Source organism: Panulirus ornatus, chromosome 17 (assembly GCF_036320965.1).
Source record: "Panulirus ornatus isolate Po-2019 chromosome 17, ASM3632096v1, whole genome shotgun sequence".
Classification (NCBI taxonomy): Eukaryota; Metazoa; Arthropoda; class Malacostraca; order Decapoda; family Palinuridae; genus Panulirus; species Panulirus ornatus.
This window is the reverse complement of record NC_092240.1, coordinates 24,817,336-24,841,813: the sequence shown is the minus strand read 5'-3', so window position 1 is coordinate 24,841,813 and position 24,478 is coordinate 24,817,336. Positions and strand designations below refer to the sequence as shown.

The 24,478-nt window shown below is 41.1% G+C and overlaps 1 protein-coding gene across 5 annotated transcripts in view; it reads left to right on the top strand.

Annotated features, from left to right (window-relative positions):
- Positions 1-24,478, top strand: part of LOC139754644 (uncharacterized) — a 367,745-nt gene that overhangs the window by 281,149 nt on the left and 62,118 nt on the right. For 2 of the 5 annotated variants that reach the window (XM_071672165.1, XM_071672161.1), the window contains 2 exons: positions 20,215-20,323; positions 21,011-21,121. In XM_071672165.1, coding sequence (XP_071528266.1) covers positions 20,215-20,323; positions 21,011-21,121 — 220 coding nt within the window. The remainder of the gene's footprint in view (positions 1-20,214; positions 20,324-21,010; positions 21,122-24,478) is intronic. The other 3 variants (XM_071672163.1, XM_071672162.1, XM_071672164.1) reach the window with 3 other exon arrangements.

The following is a 24,478-nucleotide window of genomic DNA, read 5'->3' as shown; positions in this document are numbered from 1 at the left end:
ACCCTCCTGTATGTTCAGGCCCCAATCACTCAAAATCTGTTTTACTTCATCCTTCCACCTCCAATTTGGTCTCCCACTTCTCGTTTCCTCCACCCCTGACACATATGTCCTCTTTGTAAATCTTTCCTCACTCATTCTCTCCATGTGACCGGACCATTTCAATACACCCTCTTCTGCTCTCTCAACCACGCTCTTTTTACTACCACACATCTCCCTTACGCTTTCATTTCTTACTCAATCAAACCACCTCACACCACATATTGTCCTCAGAGATTTCATTTCCAATACATCCACCCTCCTCTGCACAACCCTATCTATAGCCCATACCTTGCAACCATATAACATTGTTGGAACCACTATTCCTTCAAACATACCTATTTTTGCTCTCTGAGATAATGTTCTCACCTTCCACACATTCTTCAACGCTCTCAGATCCTTAGCCCCCTCCCCCACCCTGTGACTCACTTCCGCTTCCATGGTTTCATATGCTGCTAAATCCACTCCCAGATATCTAAAATACTTCACTTCCTCCAGTTTTTCTCCATTCAGACTTACCTCTCAATTAACTTGTCCCTCAACCCTACTAGACCTAATAACCTTGCTCTTATTCACGTTTACTCTTAGCTTGCTTCTTTCTCACACTTTACCAGACTCAGTCACCAGCTTCTGCAGTTTCTCACCCAAAACAGCCACCAACGCTGTATCATCAGCAAACAACAATTGACTCTCTTCCCAAGCCCTCTCATCCACAACAGACTGCATATTTGCCCCTCTCTCCAAAACTTGCATTCACCTCCCTAACAACCCCATCCATAAACAAATTAAACAACCATGGAGACATCACACACCCCTGCCACAAACCGACATTCACTAGGAACCAATCACTTTCCTCTCTTCTTACTCGTGCACATGCCTTACATTCTTGATAAAAACTTTTCACGGCTTCTAGCAACTTACCTCCCACACCATATATTCTTAATACTTTCCATACAGTATCTTTATCAACTCTATCATATGCCTTCTCCAGATCCATAAATGATACATACAAATCCATTTGTTTTTCTAAGTATTTCTCGCATACATTCTTCAAAGCTAATACCTGATCCACACATCCTCTACCACTTCTGAAACGATACTGATCTTCCCCAATCTGATGCACTGTACATGCCTTTACCCTCTCAATCAATACCCTCCCATGTAATTTCTCAGGAATACTCAACAAACTTATACCTCTGAAATTTGAACACTCATATTTATCCCATTTGCCTTTGTTCAGTGGCAGTATGCATATATATATATATTTTTATTATTATTTATTATACTAGTTTAAAAACAGAGATATACATAAGTATATGTATGTAAGTGGGAGAGGTGGCCAGAGAGCGTTATTGGATTATGTGTTAATTGATATGCGCGCGAAAGAGAGACTTTTGGATGTTAATGTGCTGAGAGGTGCTACTGGAGGGATGTCTGATCATTATCTTGTGGAGGCAAAGGTGAAGATTTGTAGAGGGTTTCAGAAAAGAAGAGAGAATGTTGGGGTGAAAAGAGTTGTGAGAGTAAGTGAGCTTGGGAAGGAGACTTGTGTGAGGAAGTACCAGGAGAGACTGAGTACAGAATGGAAAAAGGTGAGAACAAAGGACGTATGGGGAGTGGGGGAGGAATGGGATGTATGTAGGGAATCAGTGATGGATTGCGCAAAAGATGCTTGTGGCATGAGAAGCGTGGGAGGTGGGCAGATTAGAAAGGGTAGTGAGTGGTGTGATGAAGTAAGATTGTTAGTGAAAGAGAAGAGAGAGGCATTTGGACAATTTTTACAGGGAAATAATGCAAATGAGTGGGAGATGTATAAAAGAAAGAGGCAGGAGGTCAAGAGGAAGGTGCAAGAGGTGAAAAAGAGGGCAAATGAGAGTTGGGGTGAGAGAGTATCATTGAATTTTCAGGAGAATAAAAAGATATTTTGGAAGGAGGTAAATAAAGTGCGTAAGACAAGGGAACAAATGGGAACTTCAGTGAAGGGGGCTAATGGGAAGGTGATAAGTAGTGGTGATGTGAGAAGGAGATGGAGTGAGTATTTTGAAGGTTTGTTGAATGTGTTTCATGATAGAGTGGCAGATATAGGGTGATTTAGTTGAGGTGGTGTGCAAAGTGAGAGGGTTAGGGAAAATGATTTGGTAAACAGAGAAGAGGTAGTAAAAGCTTTGCGGAAGATGAAAGCCGGCAAGGCAGCAGGTTTGGATGGTATTGCAGTAGAATTTATTAGAAAAAGGGAGTGACTGTATTGTTAACTGGTTGGTAAGGTTATTTAATGTATGTATGATTCATGGTGGGGTGCCTGAGGATTGGCGGAATGCTTGCATTGTGCCATTATACAAAGGCAAAGGGGATAAGAGTGAGTGCTCAAATTACAGAGGTATAAGTTTGTTGAGTATTCCTAGTAAATTATATGGGAGGGTATTGATTAAGAGGGTGAAGGCATGTACAGAGCATCAGATTGGGGAAGAGCAGTGTGGTTTCAGACATGGTAGAGGATGTGTGGATCAGGTGTTTGCTTTGATGAAAGTATGTGAGAAATACTTAGAAAAGCAAATGGATTTGTATGTAGCATTTATGGATCTGGAGAAGGCATATGATAGAGTTGATAGAGATGCTCTGTGGAAGGTATTAAGAATATATGGTGTGGGAGGCAAGTTGTTCGAAGCAGTGAAAAGTTTTTATCGAGGATGTAAGGCATGTGTACGTGTAGGAAGAAAGGAAAGTGATTGGTTCTCAGTGAATGTAGGTTTGTGGCAGGGGTGTGTGATGTCTCGATGGTTGTTTAATTTGTTTGTGGATGGGGTTGTTAGGGAGGTGAATGCAAGCAAGAGTTTTGGAAATAGGGGCAAGTATGCAGTCTGTTGTGGATGAGAGAGCTTGGGAAGTGAGTCAGTTGTTGTTCGCTGATGATACAGCGCTGGTGGCTGATTCATGTTAGAAACTGCAGAAGCTGGTGACTGAGTTTGGTAAAGTGTGTGAAAGAAGAAAGTTGAGAGTAAATGTGAATAAGAGCAAGGTTATTAGGTACAGTAGGGTTGAGGGTCAAGTCAGTTGGGAGGTAAGTTTGAATGGAGAAAAACTGGAGGAAGTGAAGTGTTTTAGATATCTGGGAGTGGATCTGGCAGCGGATGGAACCATGTAAGCGGAAGTGAATCATAGGGTGGGGGAGGGAGCGAAAATTCTGGGAGCCTTGAAGAATGTGTGGAAGTCGAGAACATTATCTCGGAAAGCAAAAGTGGGTATGTTTGAAGGAATAGTGGTTCCAACAATTTTGTATGTTTGAGAGGCGTGGGTTATAGATAGAGTTGTGCACAGGAGGGTATATGTGCTGGAAATGAGATGTTTAAGGACAATATGTGGTGTGAGGTGGTTTGATCGAGTAAGTAACGTAAGGGTAAGAGAGATGTGTAATAATAAAAGAAGTGTGGTTGAGAGAGCAGAAGAGGGTGTTTTGAAATGGTTTGGTCACATGGAGAGAATGAGTGAGGAAAGATTGACTAAGAGAATATATGTGTCAGAGGTGGAGGGAACGAGGAGAAGTGGGAGACCAAATTGGAGGTGGAAAGATGGAGTGAATAAGATTTTGAGTGATCGCGTCCTGAACATGCAGGAGGGTGAAAGGTGTGCAAGGAATAGAGTGAATTGGAAACATGTGGTATACTGGGGTCGACGTGCTGTCACTGGATTAAACCAGGGCATGTGAAGCATCTGGGGTAAACCATGGAAAGTTGTGTGGGGCCTGGATGTGGAAAGGGAGCTGTGGTTTCGGTGCATTATTACATGACAGCTAGAGACTGAGTGTGAACGAATGGAACCTTTGTTGTCTTTTCCTAGCGCTACCTTACACACATGAGGGGGGAGGGGGATGTTATTCCATGTGTGGTGAGGTGGCAGTGGGAATGAATAAAGGCAGACAGTATGAATCATATACATGTGTATATATGTATATGTTTGTGTGCGTATATATATATATGTATACATTGAGATGTATAGGTATGTATATATGCGTGTGTGGACGTGTATGTATATACATGTGTATGTGGGTGGGTTGGGCCATTCTTTCGTCTGTTTTCCTTGCGCTACCTCGCTAACGTGGGAGACAGCAACAAAGCAAAATAAAAAGAAAAAAAAAATTATTATACTCTGTCGCTGTCTCCCACATTAGCGAGGTAGCGCAAGGAAACAGACGAAAGAATGGCCCAACCCACCCACATACACACAAATATACATACACATCCACACACGCACATATACATACCCATACATTTCAACGTATAGATATATATACATATACAGACAGATACATATATACACATGTACACAATTCATACTTGCTGCCTCTATTCTTTCACGTTATCACCCTGCCACGCATGAAATGATACCCCGTCCCCCGTATGCGCGCTAGTAGCACTAGGAAAAGACAACAAAGGCCACATTCGTTCACACTCAGTCTCTAGCAGTCATGTATAATGCACCGAAACCAAAGCTCCCTTTCCACATCCAGGCCCCACAAAACTTTCCATGATTTACCCCAGACACTTCACATGCCCTGGTTCAATCCATTGACAGCACGTCGACCCCAGCATACCACATCGTTCCAATTCACTCTATTCCTCGCATGCCTTTCACCCTCCTGCATGTTCAGGCCCTGATTGCTCAAAATCTTTTTCACGCCATCTTTCCACAGCCAATTTGGTCTCCCACTTCTCCTCGTTCCCTCCACCTCTGGCACATATATCCTCTTTGTCAATCTTTCCTCGCTCATTCTCTCCATGTGACCAAACCATTTCAAAACATCCACTTCTGCTCTCTCAACCACACTCTTTTTATTACCACTCATCTCTCTTACCCTTTCATTACTTACTCGATCAAACCACCTCACCCCACGTATTGTCCTCAAACATCTCATTTCCAGCACATCCATCCTCCTCCGCACAACTCTATCTATAGCCCATGCCTCACAACCATATAACATTGTTGGAACCACTATTCCTTCAAACATACCCATTTTTGCTTTCCGAGTTAACGTTCTCGCCATCCACACATTCTTCAACGCTCCCAGAACTTTTGCCCCCTCCCCAACCCTATGACTCACTTCCGCTTCCATGGTTCCATCCACTGCCAAATCCACTCCCAGATATCTAAAACACTTACTTCCTCCAGTTTTTCTCCATTCAAACTTACCTCCCAATAGACTTGTCCATCAACCCTACTGTACCTAATAACCTTACTCTTATTCACATTTACTCTCAGCTTTCTTCTTTCACACACTTTACAAAACTCAGTCACCAGCTTCTGCAGTTTCTCATCAGCAAACAACAACTGACTCACTTCCCAAGCTCTCTCATCCACAACAGACTGCATACTTGCCCCTCTCTCATAAACTTTTGCATTCACCTTCCTAACAACCCCATCCATAAACAGATTAAACACCCATGGAGGCATCACACACCCCTGCCACAAACCGACGTTCACTGAGAACCAGTCACTTTCCTCTCTTCCTACTCGTACACATGCCTTACATCCTTGATAAAAGCTTTTCACTGCTTCTAACAACTTACCTCCTACACCATATACTCTTAATACCTTTAATACTTTCCATACAGTATCTTTATCAACTCTATCATATGCCTTCTCCAGATCCATAAATGCTACATATAAATCCATGTGCTTTTCTAAGTATTTCTCACATACATTCTTCAAAGCAAACATCTGATCCACACATCCTCTACCACTTCTGAAACCACACTGCTCTTCCCCAATCTGATGCTCTGTACATGCCTTTACCCTCTCAATCAATACCATTCCATATAATTTCCCAGGAATACTCAATAAACTTATACCTCTGTAATTTGAGCACTAACCTTTATCCCCTTTGCCTTTGTACAATGGCTCTATGCATGCATTCTGCCAATCCTCAGGCACCTCAACGTGAGTCATACATACAGTGAATAACCTTACCAACCAGTCAACAACACAGTCACCCCCATTTTTAATAAATTCCACTGCAATACCATCCAAACCCGCTGCCTTGCCGGCTTTCATCTTCTACAAAGCTTTTATTACCTCTTCTCTCTTTACCAAGTCATTCTCCCGAACCCTCTCACTTTGCACACCACCTCAATCAAAACACTCTATATCTGCTACTCTATTATCAAACATGTTCAACAAACCTTCAAAATGCTCACTCCATCTCTTCACATTACCACTACTTGTTATCACCTCCCCATTAGCCCTTCACCGATGTTTCCATTTGTTCCCTTGTCTAATGCACTTTATTTACCTCCTTCCAAAACATCTTTTTATTCTCTCTAAAATTTAATGATACTCTCTCACCCCAACTCTCATTTGCCCTCTTTTTCACCTCTTGCACCTTTCTCTTGACCTCCTGCCTCTTTCTTTTATACATCTCCCAGTCATTTGCCTTATTTCCCTGCAAAAATCATCCAAATGCCTCTCTCCTCTCTTTCATTAATAATCTCACTTCCTCATCCCACCACTCACTACTATAATCTGCCCACCTCCCACACTTCTCATGCCACTAGCATCTTTTGCGCAAGGCATCACTACTTCCCTACATACATCACATTCCTCCTTTGTTCTCACCTTTTTCCATTCTGTACTCGGTCTCTCCTGGTACTTCCTCACACAAGTCTTCTTTCCAAGCTCACTTACTCTCACCACTCTTCACCCCAACATTCTCTCGTCTCTTCCGAAAACCTCTACAAAGCTTCACCTTAGCCTCCACAAGATAATGATCATACATTCCTCCAGTTGCACCTCTCAGCACATTAACATCCAAAAGTCTCTCTTTTGCCCGCCTATCAATTAGCACATAATCCAATAATGCTCTCTGGCCATCTCTCTACTTACATACGTATACTTATGTATATCTCTCTTTTAAAACCAGGTATTCCCAATCATCAGTCCTTTTTCAGCACACAAATCTACAAGCTCTTCACCATTTCCATTTACAACACTGAACACCCCATGTATACCAATTATTCCCTCAACTGCCACATTACTCACCTTTGTATTCAAATCACTCATCACTATAACCCAGTCTCGTTCATCAAAACTACTGACACACTCACTCAGGTGCTCCCAAAACACTTGCCTCTCATGATCTTTCTTCTCATGCCCAGGTGCATATGCACAAATAATCACCCATCTCTCTCCATCCACTTTCAGTTTTACCCATATCAATCTAGAGTTTATTTTCTTACACTCTATCACACACTCCCACCACTCCTGTTTCAGTAGTGCTACTCCTTCCCTTGCTCTTGTCCTCTCACCAACCCCTGACTTTACTCCCAAGACATTCCCAAATCACTCTTCCCCTTTACCCTTGAGTTTCATTTCACTCGGAGCCAAAACATCCAGGTTCCTTTCCTGAAACTTACTACCTATCTCTCCTTTTTTCTCATCTTGGATACATCCTGACACATTTACGCACCCCAATCTGAGCCTTCGAGGATGAAGAACACTCCCTGTGTGACTCCTTCTGTTTCCCCTTTTAGAAAGTTAAAATTCAAGGAGGGAAGGGTTTCTAGCCCCCCCGATATATGTATATACATATGTATATATATATATATATATATATATATATATATATATATATATATATATATATATATATATATAAGTTGTTAGAAGCAGTGAAAAGTTTTTATCAAGGATGTAAGGCATGTGTACGTGTAGGAAGAGAGGAAAGTGATTGGTTCTCAGTGAATGTAGGTTTGCGGCAGGGGTGTGTGATGTCTCCATGGTTGTTTAATTTGTTTATGGATGGGGTTGGTAGGGAGGTAAATGCAAGAGTTTTGGAAAGAGGGGCAAGTATGAAGTCTGTTGGGGATGAGAGAGCTTGGGAAGTGAGTCAGTTGTTGTTCGCTGATGATACAGCGCTGGTGGCTGATTCATGTGAGAAACTGCAGAAGCTGGTGACTGAGTTTGGAAAAGTGTGTGGAAGAAGAAAGTTAAGAGTAAATGTGAATAAGAGCAAGGTTATTAGGTACAGTAGGGGTGAGGGTCAAGTCAATTGGGAGGTGAGTTTGAATGGAGAAAAACTGGAGGAAGTGAAGTGTTTTAGATATCTGGGAGTGGATCTGGCAGCGGATGGAACCATGGAAGCGGAAGTGGATCATAGGGTGGGGGAGGGGGCGAAAATCCTGGGGGCCTTGAAGAATGTGTGGAAGTCGAGAACATTATCTCGGAAAGCAAAAATGGGTATGTTTGAAGGAATAGTGGTTCCAACAATGTTGTATGGTTGCAAGGCGTGGGCTATGGATAGAGTTGTGCGCAGGAGGATGGATGTGCTGGAAATGAGATGTTTGAGGACAATGTGTGGTGTGAGGTGGTTTGATCGAGTGAGTAACGTAAGGGTAAGAGAGACGTGTGGAAATAAAAAGAGCGTGGTTGAGAGAGCAGAAGAGGGTGTTTTGAAGTGGTTTGGGCACATGGAGAGGATGAGTGAGGAAAGATTGACCAAGAGGATATATGTGTTGGAGGTGGAGGGAACAAGGAGAAGAGGGAGACCAAATTGGAGGTGGAAAGATGGAGTGAAAAAGATTTTGTGTGATCAGGGCCTGAACATGCAGGAGGGTGAAAGGAGGGCAAGGAATAGAGTGAATTGGAGCGATGTGGTATACAGGGGTTGACGTGCTGTCAGTGGATTGAAGCAGGGCATGTGAAGCGTGTGGGGTAAACCATGGAAAGCTGTGTAGGTATGTATATTTGCGTGTGTGGACGTATGTATATACATGTGTATGGGGGGGGGGTTGGGCCATTTCTTTCGTCTGTTTCCTTGCGCTACCTCGCAAACGCGGGAGACAGCGACAAAGTATAATAAAAAAAAAAAAATATATATATATATATATATATATATATATATATATATATATATATATATATATATATGGGAGCGGGGGCCTGGAAATCCTCCCCTCTTGTTTTTTTTTAATTTTCCAAAAGAAGGAACAGAGAATTGGGCCAGGTGAGGGTATTCCCTCAAAGGCCCACTCCTCTGTTCTTAACACTACCTCGCTAATGCGGGAAATGGCGAATAGTTTGAAAGAAAAAGATTTTTTTTTTTTTTTTTTATACTTTGTCGCTGTCTCCCGCGTTTGCGAGGTAGCGCAAGGAAACAGACGAAAGAAATGGCCCAACCCCCCCCCCCATACACATGTACATACGTCCACACACGCAAATATACATACCTACACAGCTTTCCATGGTTTACCCCAGACGCTTCACATGCCTTGATTCAATCCACTGACAGCACGTCAACCCCTGTATACCACATCGCTCCAATTCCACTCTTATTCCTTGCCTACTTTTCACCCTCCTGCTTTGTTCAGGCCCGATCACACAAAATCTTTTTCACTCCATCTTTCCACCTCAATTTGGTCTCCCTCTTTCTCTCGTTCCCTCCACCTCCGACCATATTCTCTTGGTCAATCTTTCCTCATCATTCTCTCCATGTGTCGGACCATTTCTAATACACCCGCTTCGGCTCTCTCAACCACGCTCTTTTTACAACCTACAACACTCCCTTACGCTTTCATTTCTTACTCATTCAAACCACCTCACAACCTCATATTGTCCTCAGAGATTTCATTTTCCAATATCATCCACCCTCTCTGCCAAAACCCTTTCTATAGCCCATTAATGTTGCACCAAGACATAGTTGGAAACCACTATTCCTTCACAAACATACCATTTTTTGCTCTTGAGTTAATGTTCTCACCTTCCACACATTCTTCAACGCATCTCAGATTTTTTTCCACCCCTTTTTGGTTAAAATGCCCCCTCCCCCCACCCCTGTGGGACTCACTTCCGCTTCCATGGTTTCATATGTTTTACTGCTAAATCCACTACCAGATATCTAAAAAATACTTCACTTCCTCCCGTTTTACTCCATTCAGGAACTTACCCTCTCAATTACTTGTCCCTCAAACCCTACTAGACCTAATAACCTTGCTCTTTTTCACGTTTACTCTCAGCTTGTTCTTTCTCATCACTTTACCAGACTCAGTCACCAGCTGCTGCAGTTTCTCACCCAAAACAGCCCCCAACGCTTTATCATCAGCAACAACCAAGTGACTCTCTTCCCACGCCTATCATCCACAACAGACCTGGCTTAATTTGCCCCTCTCTCCAAAAACTTGCTTTCTCCTCCTACAACCCAATCACATAACAATATTAAACAACCATGGAGACATCACACACCCCTGCCACAAACCGACATTCTCCTTGGAAACCAATCACTTTCCTCTCTTCTTACTCGTGCACATGCCGTACATCTTGTAAAAACTTTTCACGGCTTCTTGCAACTTACCTCCCCACCATATATTCTTAATACTTTCCATACAGTATCTTTATCTACTCTATCCATAGGGCTTCTCAGATCCATAAATGATACATACAAATCCATTTGTTTTTCTAAGTTTTCTCACATCATTCTCAAGCTAATACCTGATTCCCACTCTCTACCACTTCTGTACGGTTTACTGATCTTCCCCAATCTGATGCTCTGTACATGCCTTTACCCCCTCTCAATCAATACCATCCAGGTAATTTTCTCAGAAATACTCAACAAACTTATAACCTCTGAAATTTGTAACACTCAGATTTATCCATTTGGCCTTTGTTCAGTGGCAGTAGCATATATTATTTTTATTTTTATTTATTATACTAGTTTAAAAAACAGTGATATACATAAGTATATGTATGTAACGTGGGAGAGGTGCCAGAGAGCTTTATTGGATTATGTGTTAATTGATATGCGCGCGAACAGAGAGACTTGGGATGTTTAATGTGCTGAGAGGTGCTACTGGAGGGATGTCTGATCATTATCTTGTGGAGGGGGCAAAGGTTGAAGATTTGTAGAGGGTTTCAGAACAAGAAAAGAGAGAATGTTGGGGTGAAAAAGAGTTGTATGAGGTAATGAGCTTGGAAGGGGAATTGTGTGAGAAGTCCAGGAAGAGATGAGGTACAGGAATGGAAAAAGGTGAGAACTAAGACGTATGGGGAGTTGATGTGGGGGAGGAATGGGATGTATGTAGGGAATCAGTGATGATTGCGCAAATGTTGCTTGTGGTCATGAGAAGCGTGGAGGTGGGCAGTTAGAAAGGGAGAGTGGTGTGATGAAGTAAGATTGTTAGTGAAAGAGAGAGAGAGGCATTTGGACAATTTTTTACAGGGAAATAATGCAAATGAGTGGGAGATGTATAATTGAAATTGGCAGGAGGTCATAGGGTAGGTGTAAGAGGTGAAAAAAAGAGGCATTGAGAGTTGGGGTGAGAGGGAGGTTCATTGAATTTTCAGGGAGAATATAATAGATTTTTGGAAGGAAGGTAAATAAATGTGCGTAAGACAAGGGAACAAATGGGAACTTCAGTGAAGGGGGCTAATGGGGGAGGTGATAAGTAGTGGTGATGTGAGAAGGAGATGGATTGTGTATTTTGAAGGTTTGTTGAATGTGTTTGATGATAGAGTGGCAGATATAGGGTGAATTTATTCAGGTGGTGTTGCAAAGTGCAGAGGGTTAGGGAAAATGATTTGGTAAACAGAGAAGAGTAGTAAATGCTTTGCGGAAGATGAAAGCCGCAAGGCAGCAGGTTTGGATGGTATTGCAAAAGGTAGAATTTATATTAGAAAAAGGAGTGGCTGTATTGTTAAACTGGTTTGTATGGTTATTTAATGTATGTATGATTCATGGTGGGGTGCTGAGGATTGGCGGAATGCTTGCATTGTGCCATTATACAAAGGCAAAGGGGATAGAGTTGACGTGCTCAAATTACAGAGGTAAAGTTTGTTGAGTTTTTCCTAGTAAATTATATGGGAGGGTATTGATTAAGAGGGTGAAGGCATGTACAGAGCATCAGATTGGGGAAGAGCAGTGTGGTTTCAGGACATGGTAGAGGATGTGTGGATCAGGTGTGTTGCTTGATGAAAGTATGTGTGAAATACTAAGAAAAAGCAAATGGATTTGTATGTAGCATTTATGGATCTGGAGGAAGCATATGATAGAGTTGATAGAGATGCTCTGTGGAAGGTATTAAGAATATATGGTGTGGGAGGCAAGTTGTTAGAAGCAGTGAAAAGTTTTCTCGAGGTTGTAAGGCATGTGTTCGTGTAGGAAGAAAGGAAAGTGATTGGTTCTCAGTGAATGTAGGTTTGTGGCAGGGGTGTGTGATGTCTCGATGGTTGTTTAATTTGTTTGTGGATGGGGTTGTTAGGGAGGTGGTATGCAAGCATGAGTTTTGGAAATAGGGGCAGTATGCAGGTTGTCTGTGGATGAGAGAGCTTGGTGGATAGTGAGTCCGTTGTTGTTCGCTGATGATACAGCGCTGGTGCTGATTCATGTTAGAAACTGCTGAAGCTGGTGACTGAGTTTGGTAAAGTGTGTGAAAAGAGAAAGTTGAGAGTAATGTGAATAAGATGCAATGGTTATTAGGTACGTAGGGTTGTGGGTCAAGTCAGTTGGGAGGTAGTTTGAATGGAGTAAAAACTGGAGGAAGTAATGTGTTTTAGATATCTGGGAGTGGATCTGGCAGCGGATGGAACCATGTAAGCGGAAGTGAATTCATAGGTGGGGAGGAGCGAAAATTTCTGGGGGCCTTGAAGAATGTGTGGAAGTCGAGAACATTATCTCGGAAAGCAAAAGTGGTATGTTTGAAGGAATAGTGGTTCAACAATTTTGTATGGTTTGAGAGGCGTGGGTTATAGATAGATTTGTGCACAGGAGGGTATTATGTGCTGGAAATGAGATGTTTAAGGACTATATGTGGTGTGAAGGGTGGTTTTATCGAGTAAGTAACGTGTAGGTAAGAGAGATGTGTAATAATAAAAGAAGTGTGGTCTGAGAGGAGCAGAAGGGTGTTTTGAAAATGGGTTGGTTACATGGAGAGATATGATGGAAAGATTGACTAAGAGAATTTAGTGTCAGAGGTGGAGGGGAAGAGGAGAAGTGGAGACCAAATTGGAGGTGGAAAGATGGAGTGAATTAGATTTTGTTGTATCGGTCCTGAAACATGGCAGGAGGGTGAAAGGTTGTGCAAGGAATAGAGTGAATTGGAAACATGTGGTATAACTGGGGTCGGGCCGTGCTGTCACTGGATTAAACCAGGGAATGTGAAGCTCTGGGGTAAACCATGGAAAGTTGTGTGGGGCCTGGATGTGGAAAGGGAGCTGTGGTTTCGGGTGCATTATTTACTTGACAGCTAGAGTCTGGTGTGAACGAATGGATCCTTTGTTGTCTTTTCTGCGCTACATTACACACATGAGGGGGGAGGGGGTTGTTATTCATGTTGTGGTGAGGTGCAGTGGGTTGAATAAAGGCAGACAGTATGAATCATATACATGTGTATAATGTATATGTTTGTGTGCTTATATATATGTATACTTTGAGTGTATAGGTATGTATATTTGAGTGTGTGGACGTGTATGTATATAATGTGTATGTGGGTGGGTTGGGCCATTCTTTCGTCTGTTTCCTTGCGCTACCTCGCTACGTGGGAGACATGCAACAATAAGCAAATAAAAGAAAACAAAATTTATTATTACTTGTCGGCTGTCTCCCACATTAGCGCGAGGTAGTGCAAGGAAACAGACGAAAGAATGGCCCAAAACCCACCCACATACACACAAATATTCATAACACATCCACAACACGCACATTTTGAATACCATACATTTCAACGGTTATAGATATATTATTCATATACAGACACATACTATATACACATGTACACTATCATACTTGCTGCCTCTATTCTTTCTCGTTATCACCCTGCCACGCATGAATTGATACCCCGTCCCCCGTATGGCGCGCTTAGTTGCTCTAGGAAAAGACAACAAAGGCCACATTCGTTAACATCTCTGTCTCTTAGCATGTCATGTATAATGCACCGAAAACCAACTAGCTCCCTTCCACCATCCAGGCCCCACAAACTTTTCCATGATTTACCCCAGGACACTTCACATTGCCATGCGTTCAATCCATGGACCGCACGTCGACCCCAGCATACCACATCGTTTTCCAATTCACTCTATTCTTCGCATGCCTTTCACCTCCTGCATTGTTCGGCCCTGATTGCTCAAAATCTTTTTCACGCCATCTTTCCACAGCCAATTTGGTCTCCACTTCTTCCTCGTTCCCTCCACTCTGGCACATTTATCATCTTTGTCAAATCTTCCTCGCTCATTCTCTCCAAGGTGAACCAAAACCATTTCAATCATCCATTTCTGCTCTCTCACCATCACTCTTTTTTTTTCCACTCATCTCTCTTACCCTTACGTTACTTACTCGATCAAACCACCTCACACCACACATTGTCCTCAAACATCTCATTTCCAGCACATCCATCCTCCTGCGCACATCTCTATCCATAGCCCACGCCTCGCAACCATACAACATTGTTGGAACCACTATTCCTTCAAACATACCCATTTTTGCTTTCCGAGATAATGTTCTCGACTTCCACACATTTTTCAAGGCTCCCAAAATTTTCGCCCCCTCCCCCACCCTATGATCCACTTCCGCTTCCATGGTTCCATCCGCTGACAGATCCACTCCCAGATATCTAAAACACTTCACTTCCTCCAGTTTTTCTCCATTCAAACTCACCTCCCAATTGACTTGACCCTCACCCCTACTGTACCTAATAACCTTGCTCTTATTCACATTTACTCTTAACTTTCTTCTTCCACACACTTTACCAAACTCAGTCACCAGCTTCTGCAGTTTCTCACATGAATCAGCCACCAGCGCTGTATCATCAGCGAACAACAACTGACTCACTTCCCAAGCTCTCTCATCCCCAACAGACTTCATACTTGCCCCTCTTTCCAGGACTCTTGCATTTACCTCCCTAACAACCCCATCCATAAACAAATTAAACAACCATGGAGACATCACACACCCCTGCCGCAAACCTACATTCACTGAGAACCAATCACTTTCCTCTCTTCCTACACGTACACATGCCTTACATCCTCGATAAAAACTTTTCACTGCTTCTAACAACTTGCCTCCCACACCATATATTCTTAATACCTTCCACAGAGCATCTCTATCAACTCTATCATATGCCTTCTCCAGATCCATAAATGCTACATACAAATCCATTTGCTTTTCTAAGTATTTCTCACATACATTCTTCAAAGCAAACACCTGATCCACACATCCTCTACCACTTCTGAAACCGCACTGCTCTTCCCCAATCTGATGAAAAAGATATATATATATATATATATATATATATATATATATATATATATATATATATATATATATATATACTTCCCACGTATTCCCTGAGTGTTGTAGAAGGCGACTAAAAGGGAAGGGAGCGGGGGGCTGGAAATCCTCCCCTCTCGTTTTTTTTTTTTTTTTTTTTTTTTTTTTCCCAAAAGAAGGAACAGAGAAGAGAGCCAGGTGAGGATATTCCCTCAAAGGCCCAGTCCTCTGTTCTTAACGCTTCCTCGTTATCGCGGGAAATAGCGAATAGTATGAAAAAATATATATATATATATAATTTCACACACTTTACCAAACTCAGTCACCAGCTTCTGCAGTTTCTCACATGAATCAGCCACCAGCGCTGTATCATCTGCGAACAACAACTGACTCACTTCCCAAGCTCTTTCATCCACAACAGACTGCATACTTGCCCCTCTTTCCAAAACTCTTGCATTCATCTCCCTAACAACTCCATCCATAAACAAATTAAACAACCATGGAGACATCACACACCCCTGCCACAAACCTACATTCACTGAGAACCAATCACTTTCCTCTCTTCCTACATGTACACATGCCTTACATCCTCAATAAAAACTTTTCACTGCTTCTAACGACTTGCCTCCCACACCATATATTCTTAATACCTTCCACAGAGCATCCCTATCAACTCTATCATATGCCTTCTCTAGATCCATAAATGCTACGTAGAAATCCATTTGCTTTTCTAAGTATTTCTCACATACATTCTTCAAAGCAAACACCTGATCCACACATCCTCTACCACTTCTGAAACCACACTGCTCTTCCCCAATCTGATGCTCTGTACATGCCTTCACCCTCTCAATCAATACCCTCCCATATAATTTACTAGGAATACTCAACAAACTTATATCTCTGTAATTTGAGCACTCACTCTTATCCCCTTTGCCTTTGTACAGTGGCACTATGCAAGCATTCCGCCAATCCTCAGGCACCTCACCATGAATCATACATACATTAAATAACCTTACCAACCAGTCAACAATACAGTCACCCCCTTTTTTAATAAATTCCACTGCAATACCATCCAAACCTGCTTCCTTGCCAGCTTTCTTCTTCCATAAAGCTTTTACTACCTCTTCTCTACTTACCTAATCATTTTCCCTAACCCTCTCACTTTGCACACCACCTCGACCAAAACACCCTATATCTGCCACTCTATCATCAAACACTTTCAACAAACCTTCAAAATACTCACTCCATCTCCTTCTCACATCACCACTACTTGTTATCACCTCCCCATTAGCCCCCTTCACTGAAGTTCCCATTTGCTTCCTTGTCTTACGCACTTTATTTACCTCCTTCCAAAACATCTTTTTATTCTCCCTAAAATTTAATGATACTCTCTTACCCTAACTCTCATTTGCCCTCTTTTTCACCTTTTGCACCTTTCTCTTGACCTCCTGCCTCTTTCTTTCATACATCTCCCAGTCACTTGCATTATTTCCCTGCAAAAATCTTCCAAATGTCTCTCTCTTCTCTTTCACTAATAATCTTACTTCTTCATCCCACCACTCACTACCCTTTCTAATCAACCCACCTCCCACACTTCTCATGCCACACGCATCTTTTGTGCAAGCCATCACTGCTTCCCTCGCTAACGCGGGAGACAGCGACAAAGCAAAATAATAATAGAAAATTAAAAAAATATATATACATTTTATTCATTTGCTTTGTCGCTGTCTCCCGCGTTAGCTAGGTAGCACAAGGAAACAGATGAAAGAAATGGCCCAACCCACCCACATACACATGTATATACATACACATCCACACACACAAATATACATACCTATACATCTCAACCTATACATATATATATACACACACAGACATATACATATATACACATATACATAATTCATACTGTCTGCCTTTATTAATTTCCATCACCACCCCGCCACACGTGAAATAACAACCCCCTCCCCCCCATGTGCGCGAGGTAGCGCTAGGAAAAGACAACAAAGGCCCCATTCATTCACACTCAGTCTCTAGCTGTCATGTAATAATGCACCGAAACCACAGCTCCCTTTCCACATCCAGGCCCCACACAACTTTCCATGGTTTACCTCAAATGCTTCGCATGCCCTGGTTCAATCCATTGTCAGCACGTCGACCCCAGTATACCACATCATTCCAATTCACTCTATTCCTTGCATGCCTTTCACCCTCCCCGATCACTCAAAATCTTTTTCACTCCATCTTTCCACCTCCAATTTGGTCTCCCACTTCTCCTCGTTCCCTCCACCTCTGACACATATATCCTGTTGGTCAATCTTTCCTCACTCATTCTCTCCATGTGACCAAACCATTTCAAAACACCCTCTTCTGCTCTCTCAACCACACTTTTTATTACCACACATCTCTCTTACCCTGTTATTACTTACTCGATCAAACCACCTCACACCACATATTGTCCTCAAACATCTCATTTCCAGCACATCCACCCTCCTCCGCACAACTCTATCCATAGCCCACGCCTCGCAGTCATATAACATTGTTGGATCCACTATCCCTTCATACATACCCATTTTTGCTTTCTGAGATAATGTTCTCGACTTCCACACATTCTTCAGCACTCCCAGAACTTTCGCCCCCTCCCCTACCCTATGATTCACTTCCGCTTCCATGGTTCCATCCACTGCCAAATCCACTCTCAGATATCTAAAACACTTTACTTCCTCCAGTTTTTCACCATTCAAACTTACCTCCCAATTGACTTGTCCCTCAGCCCTACTGTACCTAATAACCTTGCTCTTATTCACATTTACTCTCAGCTTTCTTCTTTCACACACTTTACCAAACTCAGTCACCAGCTTCTGCAGTTTCTCGCATGAATCAGCCACCAGCGCTGTATCATCAGCGAACAACAACTGACTCACTTCCCAAGCTCTCTCATCCACAACAGACTGCATACTTGCCCTTCTTTCCAAAACTCTTGTATTCACCTCCCTAACAACCCCATCCATAAACAAATTAAACAACCATCGAGACATCACACACCCCTGCCACAAACCTACATTCACTGAAAACCAATCACTTTCCTCTCTTCCTACACGTACACATGCCTTACATCCTCGATAAAAACTTTTCACTTCTTCTAACAACTTGCCTCCCACACCATATATTCTTAATACCTTCCACAGAGCATCTCTATCAACTCTATCATATCCCTTCTCCAGATCCATAAATGCTACATACAAATCCATTTGCTTTTCCAAGTGTTTCTCACATATATTCTTCAAAGCAAACACCTGATCCACACATCCTCTACCGCTTCTGAAACCACACTGCTCTTCCCCAATCTGATGCTCTGTACATGCCTTCACCCTCTCAATCCATACCCTCCCATATAATTTACCAGGAATACTCAACAAACTTATACCTCTGTAATTTGAGCACTCACTTTTATCCCCTTTGCCTTTGTACAATGGCACTATGCAGGTATTCTGCCAATCCTCAGGCACCTCTCCATGAGTCATACCTGCATTGAATAACCTTACCAACCAGTAGCAATACAGTCACCCCCTTTTTTAATGAATTCCACTGCAATACCATCCAAACCCGCTGCCTTGCTGGCTTCCATCTTCCGCAAAGCTTTTACTACCTATTCTCTGTTTACCTAATCATTTTCCCTAACCCTCTCACTTTGCACACCACCTCGACCAAAACACCCTATATCTGCCACTCTATCATCAAACACATTCAACAAACCCTCAAAATACTCACTCCATCTCCTTCTCACATTACCACTACTTGTTATCACCTCCCCATTAGCCCCCTTCACTGAAGTTCCCATTTGTTCCCTTGTCTTTACTTTGGTAAACAAATGACTACAAGTCACTTTGATGGTGCTGGTGCAGTGGATTTTCTTTAATGTGCACCAGAGTTGGTTGCTTTGTGTTTTGTTGTTCACTGTGTTGAGGAATGAGAGCCAGTTTGCAGTTGGCCTTTCAATGATTGAGTTAGTGATGGTATTTTTTATTCTTTGGACATGTTCTTTGATATTTGTGGGTAGCATATTGTTTTTTCTGAGCTGCTTTCTTTGTTTTTTGAGGTATGGGAAATCATCTGTAATGAAGTTTGGATTTTGGATTCTATGTACTTTGTGAATGATGGACAAGATGCCCTTTTGTGAGGTGTATGATATTGGAAGTGGTGGATTGAGGGAGTGTTTGGCTGGTTGCAAAGGTTGTGTATGTTGAAGGGGTGCAGTTGGTTTATGAGTAGTTCACTTCAGCATTCTTGGGTGTGTGTTGAGCTATGCTGGATGGTAGGCATTGAAATCTCTGCGTTGATAGGCATTGGGCATGTTGGTCTGGTTCTTGCAGCTGGAGAAGACAGGTATCTGGAAAGACATGTGGAAATGGGAGGTATGTAGGTGTTGATTATTTCTTTATTTTTTTATGTTATTGAGATGGCATGGGCAGCATTTTATGGTTAGTGGTGTGTCAAGTTATTACTATGGGTTGTATGTGATCAGTTTTGTGCTTGGACTAGTGTCTGATAATCGGAATGTTGTGATGTTTAATTGTCCTGAATCCTCCTTGTCCATGTTGTGTTTCTCACCTTAGGTTTGTATGATTATAGCTTTAGTCTTAATAAAGTTATATTTATGACTTTTAAGTATGTATGATTATATCACATATAAAGTATTCCATAACCATGAACTTGTACCTTGCTTCCATTATGACTTGAGAAATTCTTAGAAAAGATATAGGGTACTGTCAGTATGATTTTTTGAAAATTGGAGCAAATTGGGAGGTAGAGGTTTTTAACTTGATGACTAGATTGTAAATATAGTAAGGAGGATTCAGCTTTTATTATTTCTTTTTCATTTTCAGTTGTTGATGCTAGGAAACAGTATTGAAGTAATTATGTAATATTTGTTGTAGCTGTAATGGATATAGGCCGCAGCCGAGCTGACAGTGTAGATACAACTTCTAGTCTTGGAGCAGATGATCTCATGCTGGATTACGATGCTGAGGAAGGAAAAGCAGGAGGGTAAGTTTTTTCATTTTTTACCCTAATTTAAAAGAATTATGTGTGCAACACAGATATGGAATGACATATTTAGTTTGAGTGGGTAATGATTTTTTTTTTTTGTGTAGTCTGTATGAGTTGCAGTGTCTTGATTTAGCTGCTAAGTCTGATTGCTTTGATACAACTCTTGTAATTTGGTTTCAGCATTGGTTTAGTTTCCAGTGAAGTCAGTTGTATCAGCCACAAATTAAAAGAAAGTCCATAAGACTTGTGGCATCTAGATTGCCTTGTATGGTTACTACTTTCTGGCATTCAATGGAATACGTTAATTACTGCGAAGCCAATAGTCCCTGTTTTATTTGTGAATGCAACACGTAACTTCATTTTTCTCAAATGATTTTATTGTTTCAAATATGTTTTATCTCATTTTTAAATTAGAGACATTTCACACAATGAAGATGATTTTATCATTAGCTTCTCTTTATTTCTTTGTGTTCAAGTCTTCAACTTTGTTTTATGTTGCATGTCATCCCTTTTTCCTTCAGTGCATGGTTACTGCATATAGAAGTGATTCATTTGCTACCACATTTGCAAATTTTTTTGTTGCCACAAATGTTTTCCTTCATGTAATCATCTTATGTTACCTCTTAGTCCAATAATTCAGTGTTGCATGTTTGTCATTAGTTTGTCTAACCACTCATCTAACAGTTCGTCTAACAGGTCCTCTAACAGTTCATCCCTCAGTGTCAGCCTCCCTGGAACTCTAACTGGGGCACGGCCAAAAAAGATGCATCTTCGTATTACCATTCCTGGACGAAGGTTGGAGTCTACTGTTGTCTCTCTATCATTAGCTTAGCCCTCTGTAGCCATCTACTGTATGCCCTGCTTTTAAGAAGGCCCTTTTAGCTCAGCTGGCTGAAGTATTCCATGGTTCAAGTATATAAATCTGTTTTTTCATTTCTTACCATCCATTGAGTTTAAACATTTTCTTAATGATTGTCCACTGTATAGACTTGTTGTGGATGTTTCTTTGGGTGTTCTTGTTTTATTTATCTTTAGGATTAGTCAGTTTATATTTTTTCATTCTGAGCAAATTTTTTTAATTGAAGAATAATTCACCAACAGCCACCTGAGCTCATGATCATCACCAGCCAATATTTTATTGTTTCACTTGATGATATTGTACTGTGTGACATCCTTGGTGAGTCTCGATTATAATGAAAATGGGTTATGATCTTTAGTTTTGCAATCATTTGTTGTAGAGTGAATTTGTGTTACTGTCAAAAAGCTTTGCCATATAAATTGGAACAGAGAAAGGAATATCCAGTATTTTATTGTCTTTATGTTTCCTTTGAACCATTGTCATCTTCAGTACCAAACAATATTTTTCTGAACAAAATAGTATTCTTTATGTTGAAATCATCCTTTATGAAAAGATTTGTAGATTGATAAACAATCTTTGCATAGTCTGTGGGTCTTTACACATAAGTTGGAGTCTACAATAAGGTAGAAGTTTAATGATTCAGCTTTTTTAAAAGTTTTTTGACATACAGGATGTAATGTAAAAGTATTCTCTTAAAGTATATAAGTTATATGTACGTTTTGAAATTCACTTACTCTCAGTCTCTTTTACCCTTCTTATTTCACAGAGGGTATTAAAATGCCCATCTGTACCTGCATCCCATAATTTAGGAATGGAATTTTGCTTCTCTAGAACTGGGTAGATTTTCCTTAGATGTGTAAGGTAACTCCTGTATTTAAACTATAGCTCAGGGACAAAGATAGAGACATATCCTACAACTATATGGATTTCATACACATCCCAGAGTACTGTTTAATCACTACCTGAATGGATTTTGATCAAACATAGTGAGCTACTGTGGTTTCTTCAGTTCTCATGTCATGTTTGAAGGATGAATCGATTTTATATGCCTGTATTACAAAATTTTATTTGCCAACCACTATCACTAAGATCCAGTAGAAATTTGTCATATTTTTATCATTGCTTATTTCATTGGAACCTTACTAACTTACTTTCTGAGATAGTGATACATTACATATCCCTATATGCATCCATTTTTAAAAGTTCACCTCTTAGTCGCTAGTTTGGCTATAACTTGTTTGATTTTCAGTAGACTTAGTGATATCATTAATCAAATTGACCTTTAAGCAATATCGTTAGTCTAATTGACCTCAGCTGTAGCCTAAAGATGGAAAAAAGTCATTCATCCTCAAATCCATAGATACAAGGACCCCTTTTATGGGGCTTCTACAACTTTGAGCCTGCACTTCATGCAGGAGCATGGAATTGATATATTCACGTGGAGCAAAAAGATCCTTTGTTTCCTTTGATGATGATCCAGCCTTGCTGAAGGTGAATTCTTTCTCCTGGTGTAACCACTAGCAGGTGATCTGGTAATGCCCATCCATCCATTCATATATACAGAGTCCACGAAAAACCTTGTCCACTCCCCATACCTTTTCAAAGATGATATGTGGCTAAGGTTATTTACTGGTACAAGCTTTTGATGCTCTGAGTTAAATTATCATACATCTGGTCACTGAGACTAGTGTTTCTAACAATGTGAGTATCAAATAGTCAACCTTAGTGTACCTCAGGCTAACTGTAGGGAAGGATGTTCTTCCTTTACTCCTGTATGCCACTTCATTTTGGGAATTTTGCTTCTAGGCACAGTATTTCTCTGAACTGTACCTCAGGATGGTTGGCTCTTACCTTTCTGAGGAGAAAACCCGATTCTTAACTGAAAGTAAGAAAATGTGGTCATGTGAGATTTCTAGGTGTACTAGGTGCTTAGAATGCACAATTAGCCATCTGCTTGCCAGTGATTGTGTCAGTAGAGTTAGATAGGAACCTGGAGATTTTTAATGCCCTAAGATACAAGGGACTAGGGGCCATAGTTTAGTTGGACTCTATTATGATTACATTTAAAAAAGATTGTGCAGAAAGGAGATGGCAAGAAAACGTATGTGAACAAAATAAGTTATATGTAAGTAGTGTATGGTGTTGTAAGGAGATGGCAGGGCTAGGCCTGTAGTCCTATTTTATATCATCCATCTTTTCAAAATTTACTCTTTGTTACTGGTATGGCTGTCACATGTTTGATTTTCATTAGACTTAGAGATATTGTTAATCTAATTGACTTAAGCTAAAGCCTCAGGCTAACTGTAGGGAAGGATGTTTGAACAAAGTCATTCATCCACAAATCCATTTATATATTCATATTCATCTCTGGTTTTGCCAAATCATGTCAGATTTTTATGAGAACTGGTAAGATTGTTTGATTTTCATTGACTTTCATCTTGACTGATGGCTGGATCATACATCATACATGACTATACATATATATACTTCCCACATCAGCGAGGTAGCGCCAGGAAACAGACGAAGAATGGCCCATGCAGCTGCAGGAAAATGATAGATTCCTTTAGGGCATTAAGGTTTTTCTTTCCTTTGATATTGGTACAACCTTGCTGAAGGCGACTTCTCTCTCCTAGTGTAACCACTAGCAGGTTGACTGGTAACACCCATCCATCCATTCAAATGTGTAGAGTCCATAAAGAAAACCTTGCTCAATCCTCATATATTTTCAAAGGTGATACACAGCTAAGGTTCTTTGGTCACAAGAATATGATGCTCTCAGATGAAATCATACATTTTGTTGCTGAGAATAGTGTTTCCAATGGTGTGAGCACCAGCAACCTGCCTCAGTGTGCCACAGGTTCTCTTTAGGCAAGGATGTTCTTTCTCTACTCCTGGCTGCCACTTCATTTTGGGAATTTTGCTTGTAAGTACTGTATTTCCTCCACTTTTGCTTCAAGACAATTGCCTCTTTCCTTTCTGCCCGAATTCTCTCATGGAAGCAAGAATATGTAGGTACGCTTGAGGTTTCTAGGCTCGCAAGGTGCTCAGAATGCATAGTCAGGTAACTGCTTGCCAGTGCTTGTGGCTTCACTGACAATGTCATCCCACCACCAAAACCTATTTCTGGGGTGATGATCAGGGGTTACTTTAATTTCTCTCATCTTAGTAAGTTAACTGTAGATCTAGAAGTCTTCCTTGTTGTCATGTGCTTGTACCTGCAATAGACGTTAGCCATGTATTACCTTTGACAATCTGTGATGGATGGATTAGGTTTTTTGCAGACTCTTGTTTTT